This window comes from Desmodus rotundus, chromosome 3, assembly GCF_022682495.2.
Source record: "Desmodus rotundus isolate HL8 chromosome 3, HLdesRot8A.1, whole genome shotgun sequence".
NCBI lineage: Eukaryota > Metazoa > Chordata > Mammalia > Chiroptera > Phyllostomidae > Desmodus > Desmodus rotundus.
Window position 1 is genome coordinate 124,959,638 of NC_071389.1, and position 18,347 is coordinate 124,977,984.

Genomic DNA, 18,347 nt, shown 5'->3' on the forward strand with positions numbered 1-18,347 from the left:
GAGTTACATAGTCCTATCATCAGAAGGGGAAGTTCTCTTTTAGTTTTTAAATGAATAATAAACTAATAATATCTCACAGAGTACTCATGGTCCATTTCAAAAAACTAACAGCTCTAAAATCCCTTTCCATTTTTAGCTTAACCATATATACAGCACATATCTATATCTGCATATATATATCCACATATACAGAAGCATATATAAAGTGTATATATGTCAATTTTATTTATATATAACATAAAAACTGTACATATATGATATAACATACACACACACACACACACTTTGGAATAAAGTATAGGTAATCTATTATGGCTGAATTTGGGAGAAAATTAGGAAATACAACGTATAAATGATGTGAATAAAGAAGAGTGGAGTAGCCTACTCTGTGAACCTAGATTGTCATTCCCTGCATCCCTCTTATGCACAGATAAATAATTTTTTAAATTACAGTATTATGCTTTACTGGACAAAATTCCCTAATAATATTTTTTCCTATAGAAAATGTAAATGACAAATGGTATCATCATGTCTGAACCACATTTAGAAAGTTTTAATTGTAAGCATATCTTATAGACTTACTTTCTTCCTTAGTCATTCACTGAAGGTTACCGGCTAGAGAGGAAAGTGCTACTTTAGGCTGGATTGTAAGGGAGAGCCCTTTCACGGGACTGCAAATGCAGACTAAGCAATGAGTGGACCCACTGTGCAAAGTGTGGAGGGCAGAGTTTCTAGGAACAAAGATGAAGAACAAATGCTGCAAATTAAGAACGTACTTGTCATATTTGAGGAAAAGAAGGGGGGTCTGACCTTCACAGTCGGGTGGGCCAGGAGGTGGGGCTTTTGTTCTCAGTTCAATGGGAGGCTATGTGAAGATTTTAGAAACATTATTATAGAAAAGGCTACCGTATTACATTTTTAAAAATAGAAGTTAAAATATGGCTCTTGATCTTCAACTATCTCTAAGTTGGGCTTTCAAGATACATTTCCATTTTATTTATTTTTGCTACTAACTCTACTCAGGCTTTTTTCTCTCTCTTAGTCAAGTTGAGACATAAAAAAACAATCATAAAAGTTAGACTACAAGATTTTGCTAGTTGATCTTTAATTTCTACTTAGTGCAGGCAAATTTTCACTTTTCTAAAAATAAATACATTTTCTCTCTCATCTCCAAAGTTTGTTGTGAGAATTTAATTAGTTATTATAGATAAAGCACTTAGAACAATTCCTTGTACGATGATACATGGCAGGGAAGAGAAAAGAAACTATTGAATTTAATCAAATTATATTAATTTATATGATAGATAAAGGCTTATTCATGATACTGTGAGAACACAGTGAGTGGTGTTCCAAGCTAGAATCAGAAAAGCATTTCTCTTTTTTTCTTCAAGAAAAAAAGAGAGAGGATCCAAATAAACAGAATTAGAAATGAAAGTGGAGAGATTACAACTGATACCACAGAAATACAAAGGATCGTAAGAAATTACTATGAAGACCTGTATGCTAAGAAATTTGAAAACCTAGATGAAATGGACACATTTCTAGAAAAATATAATCTTCCAAAACTGAATGAAGAAGAAGCAGAAAACCTGAACAGACCAATATCAGCAAAGGAAATTGAAGAAGTCATCAAGAAACTCCCATCACACAAAAGCCCTGGACCAGATGGTTTCACAGGAGATTTCTACAAAGCATTTAAGGAAGAACTAACCCCTATCCTTCACAGACTATTCGAAAAAATCCAAACTGATGGAAGACTCCCAAACTCTTTTTATGAAGCCAACATCATCCTAATCCCAAAACCAGATAAAGACACAACGAAGAAAGAAAACTTCAGGCCAATATCGCTGATGAACATAGACGCTAAAATTCTCAACAAAATATTAGCAAACCGCATCCAGCAATATATTAAAAAGATCATCCACCATGACCAAGTGGGATTCATCCCAGGGATGCAAGGATGGTACAATATTCGCAAATCAATAAACATAATACATCACATCAACAACAGCAAAGACAAAAATCACATGATCATATCAATAGATGCGGAAAAAGCATTTGATAAGATACAGCACCCATTTCTGATAAAAACACTCAGCAAAGTGGGAATAAAGGGAGCAGTCCTCAACATAATTAAGGCCATATATGAGAGACCTACAGCCAACATCACACTCAATGGACAAAAACTTAGAGCTTTCCCACTAAGATCAGGAACTAGACAAGGATGCCCTCTCTCACCACTCCTATTCAACATAGTATTGGAAGTCCTAGCCACAGCAATCAGACAAGAAAAAGCAATAAAAGGCATCCAAATTGGAAAGGAGGAAATGAAACTGTCACTGTTTGCAGACGACATGATAGTGTACATGGAAAACCCTATAGACTCCACTCAAAAACTACTCGACCTAATAAATGAATTTGGCAAAACAGCTGGATACAGAGTCAATACCCAGAAATCAAAGGCATTCCTGTACACCAGCAACGAAACTGCAGAAACAGAAATCAGGAAAAAAATCCCATTCGATATAGCAACAAGAAAAATAAAGTACCTAGGAATAAACCTAACCAAGGAGGTAAAAGACCTGTACTCAGAAAACTACACAACACTGAAGAAAGAAATTAAGGAAGATACAAACAAATGGAAGCATGTACCATGTTCATGGATTGGAAGAATCAACATTATCAAAATGGCCATACTACCCAAAGCAATTTATAGATTCAATGCAATCCCTATTAGAGTACCCATGACATATTTCACAGATATAGAACAAACATTGCAGAAATTCATATGGAACCATAAACGACCTCGAATAGCTGCAGCAATTTTGAGAAAGAAAAACAAAGCAGGAGGGATCACAATACCTGATATCAAACTGTATTACAAGGCCACTGTAATCAAAACAGCCTGGTACTGGCATAAAAACAGGCACATAGACCAATGGAACAGAATAGAGAGCCCAGAAATAAACTCAAGTCTATACGATCAATTAATATTTGACAAAGGAGGCAGGAGCATAAAATGGAGCAAAAACAGCCTCTTCAACAGATGGTGTTGGGAGATCTGGACAGCTACGTGCAAAAAAATGAAACTCGATCACCAACTTACGCCATACACGAAAATAAACTCAAGATGGATAAAAGACTTAAATATAAGCCGTAACACCATAAAAGTCCTTGAGGAAAACATTGGCAGGAAAATCTCAGACATTCCACGCAGCAACATCCTCACAGACACATCCCCTAAAGCAAGGGACATAAAGGAAAGAATAAACAAATGGGACCTCATCAGAATAAAAAGCTTCTGCATGGCTAAAGAAAACAGCACCAAATTACAAAGAGTACCAACAGTATGGGAAAACATATTTGCCAACGATACCTCAGACAAGGGCCTGATCTCCAAAATATATAAAGAACTCACTCGACTCCACTCCAGGAAGACAAACAACCCAATTAAAAAATGGGCAAAGGACTTGAACAGACACTTCTCCAAGGAAGACATACAGAGGGCCCAGAGACATATGAAAAGATGCTCAGCATCACTAGCCATCAGAGAGATGCAAATTAAAACCACAATGAGGTATCATCTCACACCAGTCAGAATGGCCAACATAAACAAATCCACAAACAAATGTTGGAGAGGATGTGGAGAAAAGGGAACCCTAGTGCACTGTTGGTGGGAATGCAGACTGGTGAGGCCACTGTGGAAAACACTATGGAATTTCCTCAGAAAACTAAAAATGGAACTGCCCTTTGACCCAGTAATTCCGCTGCTGGGATTATACCCTAAGAACACTGAAACACCTATCCAAAAGAATCTGTGCACCCCAATGTTCATAGCAGCACAATTTACAATAGCCAAGTACTGGAAGCAACCGAAGTGCCCATCAGCAAACGAGTGGATCCAAAAACTATGGTATATTTACACAATGGAATTCTACGCAGCAGAGAGAAAGAAGGAGCTTATACCCTTTGCAACAGCATGGATGAAACTGGAGAGCATTATGCTAAGTGAAATAAGCCAGGAAGTGAGGGACAAGTACCATATGATCTCATCTTTAACTGGAACATAAGCAATAGAAGAAAAAAGCAAACAAAATATAACCAGAGACATTGAAGTTAAGAACAATCTAACAATAGCCAGGGCGGGGGTGGGGGGTGGGGGCAGGGATAGTGGGAAGAGGGTATTACAGGAACTACTATAAAGGACACATGGACAAAACCAAGGGGGAGGGTGGAGAGGGGGGAGGGAGGTGGGTTCACCTGGGGTGGGGTAGAGGGATGGGGAGAAAAGGCATACAACTGTAATTGCATAACAATAAAAAATAAATAAATAAATAAAAATATCAAAAAAAAAAAAAAAAAGAAAAGCATTTCTAAGGGATTGGTGCCTGAGATGATAAGAATTAGCCAAGTGAAGAGATTTTTCTGCAATGTATAGGACAGTGAGTCTAATTTGTCAGAGGAATCAGTACATTCAAAGACATCATATAAGCATGTTGCATCTCCATCTATATTTGAAGCTACTTATGGGTAGGGTACTTTGTGTTTTTATTTATTCATTACAAAATATTTATTAAGCATTGATTATACATTAGGCACTATGCTAAGGACCATAGATACTAAGGGGATACATGGAGCTTACAAATTTGTAATGAAATAGTAATTCAAAGCATAGTGCAGGTTGGAAACTGAGAGACTGATGAACAGACCACCGTTTATAAATGTCCATACCCATGTCTCCTTTGTCTAATGTTGAGGCTTGCTCAGTATAAATGATTATGTGCATACGAGCATGACTTCAGGGGTTCTCTGATTGTCTGCATAGCGCTGTGCCGTTTATTCTGCCTGCTCCTCACACACAGCCGCCATGTTGGGACTACTAGCAATCATTCTATACAGCGATGGAAAGATAAGACCTATTTTAAATCAATCTGTGTAATATGACTCTGTGTTCTAAGCTTGTATTGAAAAAAAGAAAGGTGGAGAAAAAAATGGGTGTAATCATATTGTAAAAAATACCATAAAAGAAGATGGTTTGATTGGAAATGCTCTGAAGTAAAGTTATAGAAATTAAAGGTCTTTTAATGTCTTCAATACTCAAAGATTTAATTAAAAGTATTTGAACATCAGTATTGTACATGGACATATGCTGTGTGTTAATCTTACATTTTTATAGGACGAGAAATAGGAAGCATGTTAGTGACGACAGCACAGACTGAAAATTTAGAAAACTTGGCTTTAAAACCAAGTAAAATTGTCCCAGGGAATGGAGGGGCTAAGACTAAACCTCCCTAAGAAGATTGTTGGGTCAGATCCAATTTTTTGTTGTTGTTGGCTTGCCTAGCTTCTGTCCTTGCCCAAAGCCAGAAGTCTGAACTTGACATTGGCTTTAGGAATAGCAAATTTAAAAATTTCAGTAGATTAGGGCAGGAAAGATATTTAATTTATATAAAAATAAAAACAAGGAATAAATGAAGCAAAATAGGGTTTATATTTCTGAGCTGTGTGGAGACATTTTCACCTAACTGAAAATTAAAATAGATGGTTGAAAATATTCTTTATTTACTGCCTAATAGTTAAGTGCTTAATAATGTTAGATAATGATAATAATATTAATAATATTAGTTTACATAGCAGTTAACATAGGGCACAGATCAGATTTTTATCATGTTGGTACTAAACTGCTTTTTAATTTATATTATTGCAAGCTATGAGAAATAAAGAACAAAATTATTCTTCTCCCAGAGTTTTGCCTAATTTAATAATTAGTCTTTATTCTTTTCTTAAATATTTTAAGTTTATGTACATTTCAGGGTTGCCTAGGAACATTTGCTCTTCAATTTTGCATTTTGTTTGGTTTTTGCTAACTTTGTTTTGATACAGAAGTTATTCCCATTTCCCTTAGCCATTTATTCACTCTCTGTCTGACTTGGGACGATTCACTTATCAAACTCCAAAAGCAGTTTCCTCATCTTTAAGATGTTGACAGTTACAATATATTTTCAGAATTTCTAGGAAGAGTGAATCAGAGTTGAGTAAAACTCAGCGAAGTGCTTAGCAAGAAATACAGTAAACACCACTAATTGCAAACAATAGAAAAAGATAAAACTACTTTTTAAATGACTTGTTAATGATTAAAAGTTTTAAGCACTTACTATGTGTTTATATGGTGAGTTGCAGGCATTGAGCAAATAAATCTCATGTAATCCTCAACAACTAGGTATTATTTACATCCAATTATACAGATGGAAAAAAAAAGTGCTATTTAGGTTACATAATGTCCCCAAAATCAGACAGTCAATAAATGGTGGAATCATGATTCAAACTGTGTTAGACTCACTCCAGAGTATACACTTACATCAATTAGGTTATGTGTGTTCTTATACCAGTGAGAGCAACTGAAGAGTATGTCAGGGCTCTGAATGGAATATTTGAATCTCTCCGTCCAAAAGAGAGCATAGTGGGAAATCTTCAAAGTAATAAACTTGAAAGTGATAAATCAAGAGTCAAATGCCAAGGCAAAATCAGATAGGAAAACCAAAATAGGGATTATGGTGGTAAAGGATAAATTAAGAAAGGTACCTAATACTAAATAAATATAAATACTATAAATAAACAAATAGATCAAGTAAACCAATGTCGAATCTCTAAAATCCTCAGGCTCTTAATCATGTATCATTTTATGAATATGACAAAATATAAAGATATTTTGTAAAGCATAGCCTAACCCTAACCCTAACCCTTCAGCAAAATTTAATTCTGATCTTCCTCATTTATGGAAGGTAAGATGCCCAGCTATTACTTTTATTTGAACTTTTAAAGAAAATAAAAAGCTGTTCCAATGTTCTAAAATTAGATTGTGCTAATGGTGATGTAACATAAATATATCAAAATCAACTGAATTGCACTCAAAATGGTTACATTTTATACTATGTTAATTTTATCTCAGTAGACCTCATTTAAAAATGGGTCCTCTGCTGGGAGGCTGACTTTAGCTGAGCTGTTAACTTGCAAGTTGACTTGGCTGCAAATACAAGTGTGAGTCTCGGAGGTGGGTGAGGGCAGAGCAGCAGTTAAAGATAACATGAAGTTCAACTTGCCAGCAAAGATCAACTCATCTTTGCCTCACTTTCTTCCCCTTTAAAAACGGGCAGAAATAAACACATTAATTGGGGAAAAAAAGTTCTGCCATGTACAATTCTTTTTGGCAGGCCCATTCCTTCAAAAAAACAGTCTTAAAATAACTATTAGTCTGGTACATACATAAAGATCATTCAATGAAATAGTGAAATTAATGAAATGTCAAATATACCTGATGTAGGAAAAAGGTAAATACTCTTTATGTGGTAAAGAAAAAAAAATGCATCATATCACAGAGCATATGTAGAAATCTTTCATGTTCTATATTTCTGTTTATCACTATTTGAACTATTCCTAGCATACTTTATATAGGAACACAAATCAGTAAGTATACCACGTACACAAGCATACTATTCTTGCTACTTACTTATCTTCACTTTCATAGGAAAAGAGAAAGTACAACAGCACATGTTAGGATAGATTTCCTTTTTCTGATTCTGAAGTATGTGCTAATTTAAACGGCAAAAATGCCCCAATTATTCCTTTTCCTACGTATTTTCTTTTTAAAGTAAGAACACTCCTATTTAACAGGTAATATCTGTGGAATTGGGATTGATTTTAGCAGAATTCCCACTCTTCCTTTTAAAATAGTAAATGATGAAGTTAAGATTGTAATAAAAAAATGAACCCTGATTAAAATTGAAGACTATTTTATATTGAATGAGTAAATTTTTCCATTAAAATAGTAATATGTAAATATTTTGACACTTTTCATGATGACCAATTTTTTAAATATTGTACTATGGAAATTTTTAAATATGAAAAAAATAAATGATAAAACAAACCTCCATATACCATCATTTATTCTTCTAACAATTTCAATAATTTGCCACACTTGCTTCACTTATCTTTCTATGTATTTATTACCATAAACTTTAAAGAAAATTCTAACCCATGTCTTTCACCCCTATAAAATTGGTTGTTATCAATTTTTCTTTAGTTCTAGACATTCACTGAATAGAAATGTAAATCAAAATATATATTTAATCATGTTATGATAATGCATACATTTTAAGATTTATTTAAAATGTACAGAGGGAAAAAAAGGCAGGACAGCTGTAACTGAACAATAAAAAATAAAATGTGCAATTAAAAAATTGTAAATAGTCAATTTTGATTCAAATATATTTGACTTCATTTTTTCCTATTAGGAATTACCATAAAAAAGTATAGGTAAAACTATGACTATTTTAATATTAAAGAGAAAGCAATGGCAAACTTGTCTTTAAGTTATGCCTGCTGCTCTATTACATTTAATATTTGTTTAATAATTTAAGTCCATAACTCCTCTGAATGCTGAAATCAGAAATATCATCTGCCACTTAGATGTGCAAAATGCTTCACCAAAAAAGTGAGTTGGGCAAGCTTCAAATATCATAAACTATTTAAAATTCCAGAGTTTAATTTTGAATGTTTAGTTCAACTTGTGTATATTGGAAGTAAGGTATATATAATAGAATATCATTTCAACATTTTATCACTTTTATTGATTGATATAGGCTAATATTATCTGTCATTGTAAAATTTAAATAAAATCAGTAACACTAATGATACAGCATTATAAGACTTTCACAAAAAAATACAAGGAATTTTAATTTATGCAAGCATTGATACAAATACTAAAATACTATACTAATTAATCGCTATGCTAAATTGGTATTTTAGCTCCAAGAACCTTATTTTGATTTTTGTTTAGTTATATTTTATATATAATTTTTATATATGTACTTTATTACTATTGAGGATTTTAAAAATTTGTTTTAAATACCATTTTTCATCTTTATATATTTTTTATCTTTCCATGTATCTGTGATTAAACCATACCTTCAGAGTAACCATCTCTTCTGGATTGTGCCTTCACTGGTGATTTTGTAACAGAAACTTTACTTTCATTGCTTTTGAACAATGCTAGGCGCACAGTGGCATCTAGACAAAATATCAAGATAAGAGAAAAGTTCAGTTCTGGATCATTCCTTCTCTGACACGGCCATATATTTTTATGACAATATTAAAAAATTATATACACTCTAGAAAACTATAAAATTGATATTATTTTTAAATATTCATAATATGAAAAAGTAACCAACCATTCAAATTTTCTTCGTTGTCTAATTAAACACATACCCACTAATTAATACAAAAAGCAGAAATGCTAATACTGTGAAAAAATGTACATTTACGGCATAATCCTTTTATTTGGGGAGTTGCTTCACTGTTTTTTTATTTTAGCTCCTTTCTTAAATTCCCCATATTTCTGCTGTAATAAAGTGAAATTTCCATAAATACATAATAGGTAAAAGCTGTTATTACAGGAAAAACCAAATGCCCTCTAAACTATGAGGAGTTGGAATAGCTGAGATAGAAGCAAGACAACTAATAGGGTGAGGAACAGATAGAAAATGATATTTCATTAATTTTACAGATAAACTGATAGTTTCTTTGCCCTAATTAATTATATTGAGTATTTTCCATAACAAAGATGTATAAATCCTATATATCTTTGATAGCAAAGACAATTCTAAATATATTAATTTCACAAAATAAATAGGATGATTGTAAATCATCAGCCTAGTTTTAATTAATGAATGATTCTATAGAATGTGAAATTAAGAATTGGGTCAGTTGAATTAAGACAAAAGGTTTTTGCTTATTGCTGAACTGTAAGAAAATAAAAATATAAATATTAAGGAGTAGAATAAAGAGTGGAAAAATAGACATTAAAGTAGGTTAACCTAGTTGTACACCTGAAAGTAATAAAATGTTGTATGTTAATTATATCTTAAAAACAAATAAATTGTAGGGTACCATTAAAGCACAATTTAGGTCAATGTACATGTTTCTAGTGTCTCACATCTTCTTGCAAAAATAGACTTTAAGAACTTTTTATTAATATCTAGTGCAATTGAATTAAATGTCCTAAATGAAAAAATTAAGATTTTAAATATCATAAACCCTAACATACATATTTTAATTAAGTGCTAAGGTAGCATGGTTTTTTAGAATGCAAATCAGAAAGGCAGAATAGTATCTTCAGAGTTATTCTAGAGCATGAGCACACTGAAGATTCCCCTTAGTCTACTAGTAAGAACTCATCTTTACTAAGCATGACTTCCATGTTTCAAAGACTGTATTTCTTAATATCAGAAAAATATTGGCCAATATTTGGGCACATCTCATAGTTATATACGACCTAAAGTATTATAAGAGTTGGGTGCTTCCATATGTATTCATCATATGAACTATTAACAGGAATAATAAAAATCCTTGTATGTATATATGTACGTATATGCAATAGAATTATGATTATATACTATCAAAGTTGTTTACCAAAAAAAGTATTGACATGTCGAAAGGAGCGTTAGTCATTCAGGAAAGACAGGTTACCATGGGCTTACATACTGTAATGATACCTTATTATAACTTGCTGATCTTTCCTCCCATTCTCGTGACTTTCTTACCTTTCTTTTTGCATATATATAAAGACATTGTAATGTCTTTACTATTTTCCAAGCAAAGACATTACAATTTGATAGACCTAGGTCAGATTCAAGCACCAAGTTATACTTGTTATATGACTCTGAATAAATTGCTCTCAACCTTGCCTCCTCCTCTGTCCACTAGAAGAACATATTGCTGGAAACAGCCTAAGTGCCCACCAGTAAATGAGTGGATCAAAAACTGTGGTACATTTACACAATGGAATACTATGCAGCAGAAAGAAAGAAGGAGCTGCTACCCTTTATGACAGCACGGATGGAACTGGAGAGCATTATGCTAAGTGAAATAAGCCAGGTAGTGAAAGAGAAATACCATATGATCTTACCTGTAAGTGGAACCTAATCAACAAAAAAAAATAAGTGAGCAAAATAGAACAAGAGACATGGAAATAAAGAATAAACTGACAGTGACCAGAGGGGCAGGAGAGTGGAATAATGAGGGAAAGAAAGGGAAGGGTCAAGTCAAAGAACATGTATAAAGGACCCATGGACAAAGACAACCTGGGGGCGGAGGAGGATTAAAGATGGGAGGTGGGGGAGGATAGGGCAGGGGAGAGTAATGGAGTGGAAATGGGGACAACTATAATTGAACAACAATAAAAAAAAGATGTAAAGAAAACATATTGACTTTATAGTATTACTGTGAGATTTAATGTGATAATGTGTGTAAAGCATCAAGCATAGCTGCTCAACTAATGGCAACTAGTAAACATATAATCACAACATAAATAATAATATTCCCAATTTATGTACTCTTAAAAATTATAAACCCTTCATAGAATAAGGTGGGATATATTGAAAATAGATTGATAGGTCCATCATTGATTTCATTTTATTCAACATAGCACATGAAATAAAACCTATTGATCTTTTATAAGTACTTTGACACTCCCTTGGGCAAAAAACAATATCTTTGTGACTTGATTTCTTAATATGTAAAACATGGTCAACAATAGCACTTTCCTCATACCATTGTTAAGATTAAATAAGCTCCCCTGGCAGGTGTGGCTCAGTGGATTGAGAGCTGGCCCCTGATCCAAAGGGTCACCAGTTAGATTCCCAGTCAGGGCACATGCCTGGGTTGCAGACCAGGTCCCCAGTAGGGGGTGTGCAAGAGGCAACCACACATTAAAGTTTCTCTCCCTCTCTTTCTCCTTCCTGTCCTCTCCCTCTAAAAATAAGTAAATAAATAAAAAAATCTTTTTTAAAAGATTAAATAAGCCAATACATATAAAATATTTAAAGTTGTCTAGTTCCATTTACTCAATAATTTTATTTGTCAAGAGTATATAAAAAGTGCTACATTTTCAATATCCTTTTAAAAACATTCTAATTAAACCAACTTAAGTTGATTTAAAACTTAAATTAATTCTAATTTCAAAGGATAATGATAAGCAAGAAAAACAGTAATTCTGTGGGGAAAGAAATCACTTGATTTTGATAGTCCCTGGAAATACCACTATTAACAAAACACTTTTCTTACCCTCAATAACTACACAGTTGAGTAAGAAAGCTCGGACATAAGGATACGGTAAAGAGCACAGCCTGTGACATCTTTTTCTTGCCTTGTAAAGTCAGGCTTGTACATTTAAATCGACTCCTCTGAGATCATCAATAGCACATCTATCCTGCTTTTTTTGTCTTTGTATCTCCCAGTATGACTTTCCCAGGAATGGGGAAACAAGTTTTAATACATCTTTATAAAATTTAAAGAAGCACATAAGTAAACTGAGTCTGTATTATGCATGTGGCCCTGTACTCGACACTTTATAGTCATTATCTCATTTAAACAACATAATTTTATTTAGACATTAGAAATTATTTCCTCCCTGGTAGAATCTCTTTTTAGTTTCTGTATTCCTAATCTTATCTCACTGGTTTATCTAATTCTCACTAACTTCACACAGAAAGATCTGGGTATTACCCATTTTCTGTATGTGCCAAGAACAACAATTTTGTAAAATAGGTTTTATGTTAGGGCTGAAGACATAATGTTTTATGAATGAGTAGCTATATTTCATCATCTTATAAGGAATATTAATTACTAATTTAAATTTGCCTTCCCAAATATAAACATGCACTAAAATGACTATACTACACACACACACAATCATATGCATACACACAACCAAAATATATTGAGTGACTTATCTCTTTCTGATTCGGCTATCAATTACTTACTGACCATCCACCATGTTGCAGGCATGGTACTAGGTCCCGGGAATTCAGTGGACAGCAAGCGGAGTCTTGGCCTCAAGCACCTTACTGTTTAAATGGGTTTTACTATCATCTGGTTGAGAGTACAAGTAACATTTGATCAAAATTCTTGTAAATTCCTTTTGGAAATAACTGAGGTAAACAAAGCAAATCATCAATAAACTTCATTTTACCACAGTTCTGTCAATACTATTCCCCTTTGATCCTTCCCCCTTAACAGTCCTTCATTGCTCTATCATTTTGCAACCCAATCTCTTTGCTGCAGCCCCAAAACTGATTAATTTATATTCCAACATTAGCCTGTCTTATTTTCTAGCTGGCTTAATTCGTGGCTATAACTGTTACCAACACAGTCTCAAGTTATTTTTGTTCATCGAAATAAAATCAGTGAATATTGAATGCTTAACATGTACTTAACACCGTGCTAGATGCAAAGTGATACTTATTCCTAGTTGTGGCTGTACATTTGTAACCAAAGTAACCTCATTTGCTTCAGCCTGCGCTTTCTCTTATCTAATTATGAAATTCAAAATGCATGAATATGGTAAATTTGAAAAACATTATGTCTTCAGCCTTATATTTTTAGCCCTTAAACTTCTTATCATCTACTCACCAAAATTCCTATACTCTGAACTCACCCTCTCTAAGGAACACTCCATGTCAAAACAAGTTACTCACTCTCTTTCCCTACCTGGCTCATCTCAGTCTTGCTACCAATTATACTCACTACCTTTAGTTTATTGACCTGCATGTTTTCAATAGACCAGCAACTCTCACCTTGCACATATGACCACAGTGCTAAGCTCTAAGTTCCCTGGGTATCGGCTCATTTCCAGTGCAGATCACCACATTCTGAAATTACTTCTGTGCACGAGGCAACAGTAAAAACAAAAAGACATACAAATAAAAACCTCACAAAAACAAGACTAGTCATAATTGGTTCGTGCTATGTCCATCACAAGAGAAACATCAACAACTTACTAGGAATAACAACAGTCAGAGCACAAACCCAAACTTGAGTCAATAGGTCATGGTGGCTTCTTACAATTTTAGATTTGCTCCTGTGGTTTCCAATCAATTTTTCTGCCTCTGCCCCTGCCCCTCCTCCTCCTGCTTGGTCTGCATAAAGCAGATGGGCTCATTTATCCGCACAGAAGTCACCAGTACTGAGTCTCCCCTGATGGCTGCCCACACTGCAGGCTTCCTCAGCTCCTCGCTGCTTCATTTATCAGCGTTCTCAGCTGTATTATTCCTCTACCTGCAACTTTCTTTAAGTAATTGACCCATGCCTTTTGCCCTATTTTCACTCTCATCATAAATCAAATATTGTTATCTCATATATCTCTTGGCTAATAAATACATGTACAAGATACAAAAAAAAAGTGCTTGCTACAGAGCAACTTTCTTTAAGATTTTTTCATATCAGAAATTTGAATTAAAGCTTCCATACTCCATGCATTTATGCTTCATCCCCTTGGGGATTATGGCTTTGTTAGATTTAGTATGTAACTGGTTCCATTTAGTTAAAAGTTTTTATTCTCTGAACCCTCATCTGCCACCTTCCCTTTGCCCAAGGAACTGGTTCACCTCCAGCAGTTTTATGGAGAAGGGTGCCCTCTGGTGTCTGGAAAATTTCAAGTTGGCCAGTGGTCCATGTAAGATATATCTCCATTTATATTTGAAAAGTATTAGTTAATTTTTCAATTCCAACAGAATTTACGTATTTAAAATATTATTTTAATGCATTAGTGAAATTTTAAATGATGGCCATTACTTTATGCAGATTCAAATAAGTTAATAGCCTATCGCAGATTGACTAAATTTAATACTAGAAAAATACTAGAAAATGATTTATTCTTTAAGAAGAAAACCTGAGTCACAGAGTCTTAATAATTTGCTCACAGGTGACATAAGTGCTACCCCGTCAACCTACTAGAATATTAAAGCACCATAAGTGGAGAAGATTCCACTGATACGCTTTTTCCTGGATTTCATCTTTAATCTTACTGCGACTATCTCTACTTTGTCTCTGCTGTGAAAGGGGAGTGAGAAGCAGACTGAGGAGACTTAAGGTATCATTAAGTTCTACACTTCAGAATTCAGTTTTTTGAAGTACCTTTTATTTCATCAATCTAGTAGTATTTTGATAAAAGAAAAGCAAAACAAAAGTTTAACAGAGAGCTACAGAGCCTCACACACTAATGAGAGGCAATTGGGTTTACGGTAATGGAATCAGAGTAGAGCGCCGATGAAAATCATACAATTACCATTTAGGATTTTTATCTAACAGGTCATGCTGAATGACCACTGTCAAATGTTAAATTTAAGATGTAGTTGTTACCTCAGATGTCTAGTTGTACTTTTTTTGTTGTTTTGTTACCTGACCATGCCCTCTTGTGACAGATGAAGAGGTTTAATTTTTGCCTGATAATAATTATGTCTAATTTCTGGCCATTAAAGCAAAGATTTGTATATATGGTCATATATTCCTTATTCAAACTTTTGCTAAAACATATTATTTAGTATGCTTATTTATTCAAAATGTACTCAACATAAAAAACACTCACTCAGTTATCACAATTAGTGAGAAAGAGTCATATATAATATATTTCCAGGGACTGATTCTAACAGAAGGAAGTTTTCCTTAGCTTCACTGTCAGAGACTATGCAAACACTGTAAATATTTTTAAAATAATAATTATTTGATGAACATTGGCTGAATCAGTTCTTAAGCCACTTCTGAAACTTGAACTTGTCTCAGGAGTTTCAGAAACTTTTACTATTATCAAAAGAGCTATTTAAATAATGTTTCAATAAAACTGTTGAGTAGAAATATACATCAAAACAATAAAAAAGTGTATCAAACACCCTGATTTACTTCACTGGATTCAACTTCCCCAGGACTGTGAATCTCACTACTATTAAGGGTTTGAGTTGCTCTTTCTCTGGGTAACTACCTCCTAATACTCAATTCACAGAGTCCTGATAAACTTTCATAGGGTTGCAAACTCGCAAAATAAGCGAGTAGGAGACACAGAGCAAGTTGACAAAGGAAACATGTATTTACATTTTCTTTAAAAATGCGTAAAATTTCAGTATTTTAAACCTGACAAAATTTTAGTACACAATAAAAAATATTAGTTATCTCAAAAAGATAAGACCTAAAATTAAGATATCACTAAAATAACAAAACAAGGAAAGTTGAACATTTGTGAATATAAAAATGAATCATAAGTACTTTATCAATGGCTAGTAAGTGCTATGACAACAATATCAGTTATTCCTGGGAAACTAACAGTATTTTGGTTATTTGCACTTGTTTTTTAAAATTAAGTACATTTACATACACTTCTTAGAATTCTACTATTGAACTAATAATCAAAAATAATAGAAAAAGTAATAAAGATAAAATTAACTTTTGAATGTTCCTTTATATGCCTTCTATGAGTTCCTGAGTAAATATAAAGTTATGAGTAAATTGCAAAGTTATATGCAATATGCAAATAATTTTAAATGGTTTTAATTATAGATATAAAATCATAAGAACCTGCTATTTCTTATCTTGACACCTATAAACTACTCCACATATTAAGTAATTATACTAACATGATTAAAGTCACCCAAAGAACAGTAAGTGATTTAAAGAATATCTTGGCAAGTGGGATAGAAGACTCCTTTGAACACTTCCCAAGCTCTGCACAACCATGAAAGATACATGTCACTGTGCTCCACTTCTAAAGTGTCAAATTGTGAGGTGTTCACGGCTGATATTTATGAAACTGATGAGTGTACATAGTTTATTGACTAAACACGCAATTTAAAAACACAGAAAGGAGTAAGCACATGAAACACATGCTGTTTAAAATCAACTTTTGCCAAAACGAATCAGCTTAGTAATTACAGAATAATTTTCAGTGTACAATAGCTAGAAGAAGCAATAGCAAAATAAGAAAGAGAAAAAAGTGAAAATAACATTTAAGAGTATAACAAATTTAATGTAATAACATTTTTCTTTAATGTTCCTGTTTAATTTATAGAATTATGACCTTAGAAATACGCATATTTGTGCATTTCATTTCCATTCTTATTAAATACAATTTGTTAAAGATATTTTAAAAGAACTTATCTTCCATATCAAACACACAGCTATTATTCAAAGAGCATTGATGACCCACCTAACTTTTTCCTTAATTTCTTTGATTTCATATTCTGCGCTCTCTTCAGCATTTGCTGAGCAGTAGATATATCCTTAAAGCCCCTGTTAAAAGATGAAATTTAATGAAGGCAAAACAAATATCCAGACCATATTTATAAATGCATGTACATATAAACACACATATCTGAATTATATTATATTAAAACAAATTTGGATTTCTATTTCAGAATCTATAATTTACAGATACATAGTTTCTTGAAAGCTAATAGAGGTATTCTTGAAATCTTAAAAAAACATCTGTTTTGGACATTTAAAAGTCTTTCATTTTAAAAGTCTCCTCATATTTTAGTGTAACATAGACCACATACCATTCTTCTGAAATTTTTTCCTCTTTTACAGATTTTAGCAAACTCTTTCTGCCAGTCTTCGATTCGGATGTCCAGGATAAAGTTCTATTTTCTGATCTAGCAATGGAAAAAGCCCCACACAACTGAATCAAGACAAGTATATCAGCACTTTTTAAAACTACAAGCTATTTATGTTGTCGCAAACTTGAAAATAAAATCCATTTAAGTTACAGAAAAGCTTTATCTTGAAAAGCAATAAATGTCTGCCATTAATTTAAAATGTTTACATTTCAATTACTTGAAGCATATTTCAATACTTTTGTCGAAAGAAATGCGGCACTGGAATTTTTATTCTAATCCTTATCTCAACCTATATAACAGTATTTAAGAGTCTATTTGTTTACAACAATTAATTACATTATTTTACTGACACTTAAGATTTGTAGCTGCTTGAATGAATGTACCTTATGTATTTTTATTACACTGAAAAGTCCACAAATTAATTATATTTTAACCTTAACTTTCTTCCATCTTCTAAACAAGTAAAGTTGCTCCTATTTTCATTATTTTCCTACTTTTGTAGTAAATAGTACAATATTCTTCATAAGTATGTCATTCATGGGTTAATCCTCTAAAAGAGTAATTCAACTTACCTGTCAGTAAACTGCGTGTGTTCCGATGAAAACAAATTTTCTTTCTCATTATATACCCATGCTTGAGCTGGACGACTTGGTAAATTAGATGAAGTACCATCATAGTTTAAGGTTCCAGGGAACTTATCAGGAAAAAAAAATGTACATAAATATAAAATAAATTGAAAAATTCTAGCATTTATATTGCATTACTTTACATGCATAGAACAAGTAGTCTCCTAAGGGAAACATAAAAATTGAAATTATAATAAAATTAAATTTATGGAATACAGATATAAATATCCTTTGTTGTAGTGATGAAGAATATGCTTTTTGGTATAGTTTGCATATACAAAGT

General features: G+C 33.0%; 1 protein-coding gene across 6 annotated transcripts in view; it reads right to left on the bottom strand.

Annotated features, from left to right (window-relative positions):
* Positions 1-18,347, bottom strand: part of LRRIQ1 (leucine rich repeats and IQ motif containing 1) — a 242,786-nt gene that overhangs the window by 85,364 nt on the left and 139,075 nt on the right. For all 6 annotated transcript variants that reach the window (XM_053921022.1, XM_053921021.1, XM_053921016.1 and 3 more), the window contains 4 exons: positions 18,011-18,132; positions 17,379-17,474; positions 17,030-17,112; positions 8,965-9,066 (listed from right to left, as the gene is read on the bottom strand). In XM_053921022.1, coding sequence (XP_053776997.1) covers positions 8,965-9,066; positions 17,030-17,112; positions 17,379-17,474; positions 18,011-18,132 — 403 coding nt within the window. The remainder of the gene's footprint in view (positions 1-8,964; positions 9,067-17,029; positions 17,113-17,378; positions 17,475-18,010; positions 18,133-18,347) is intronic.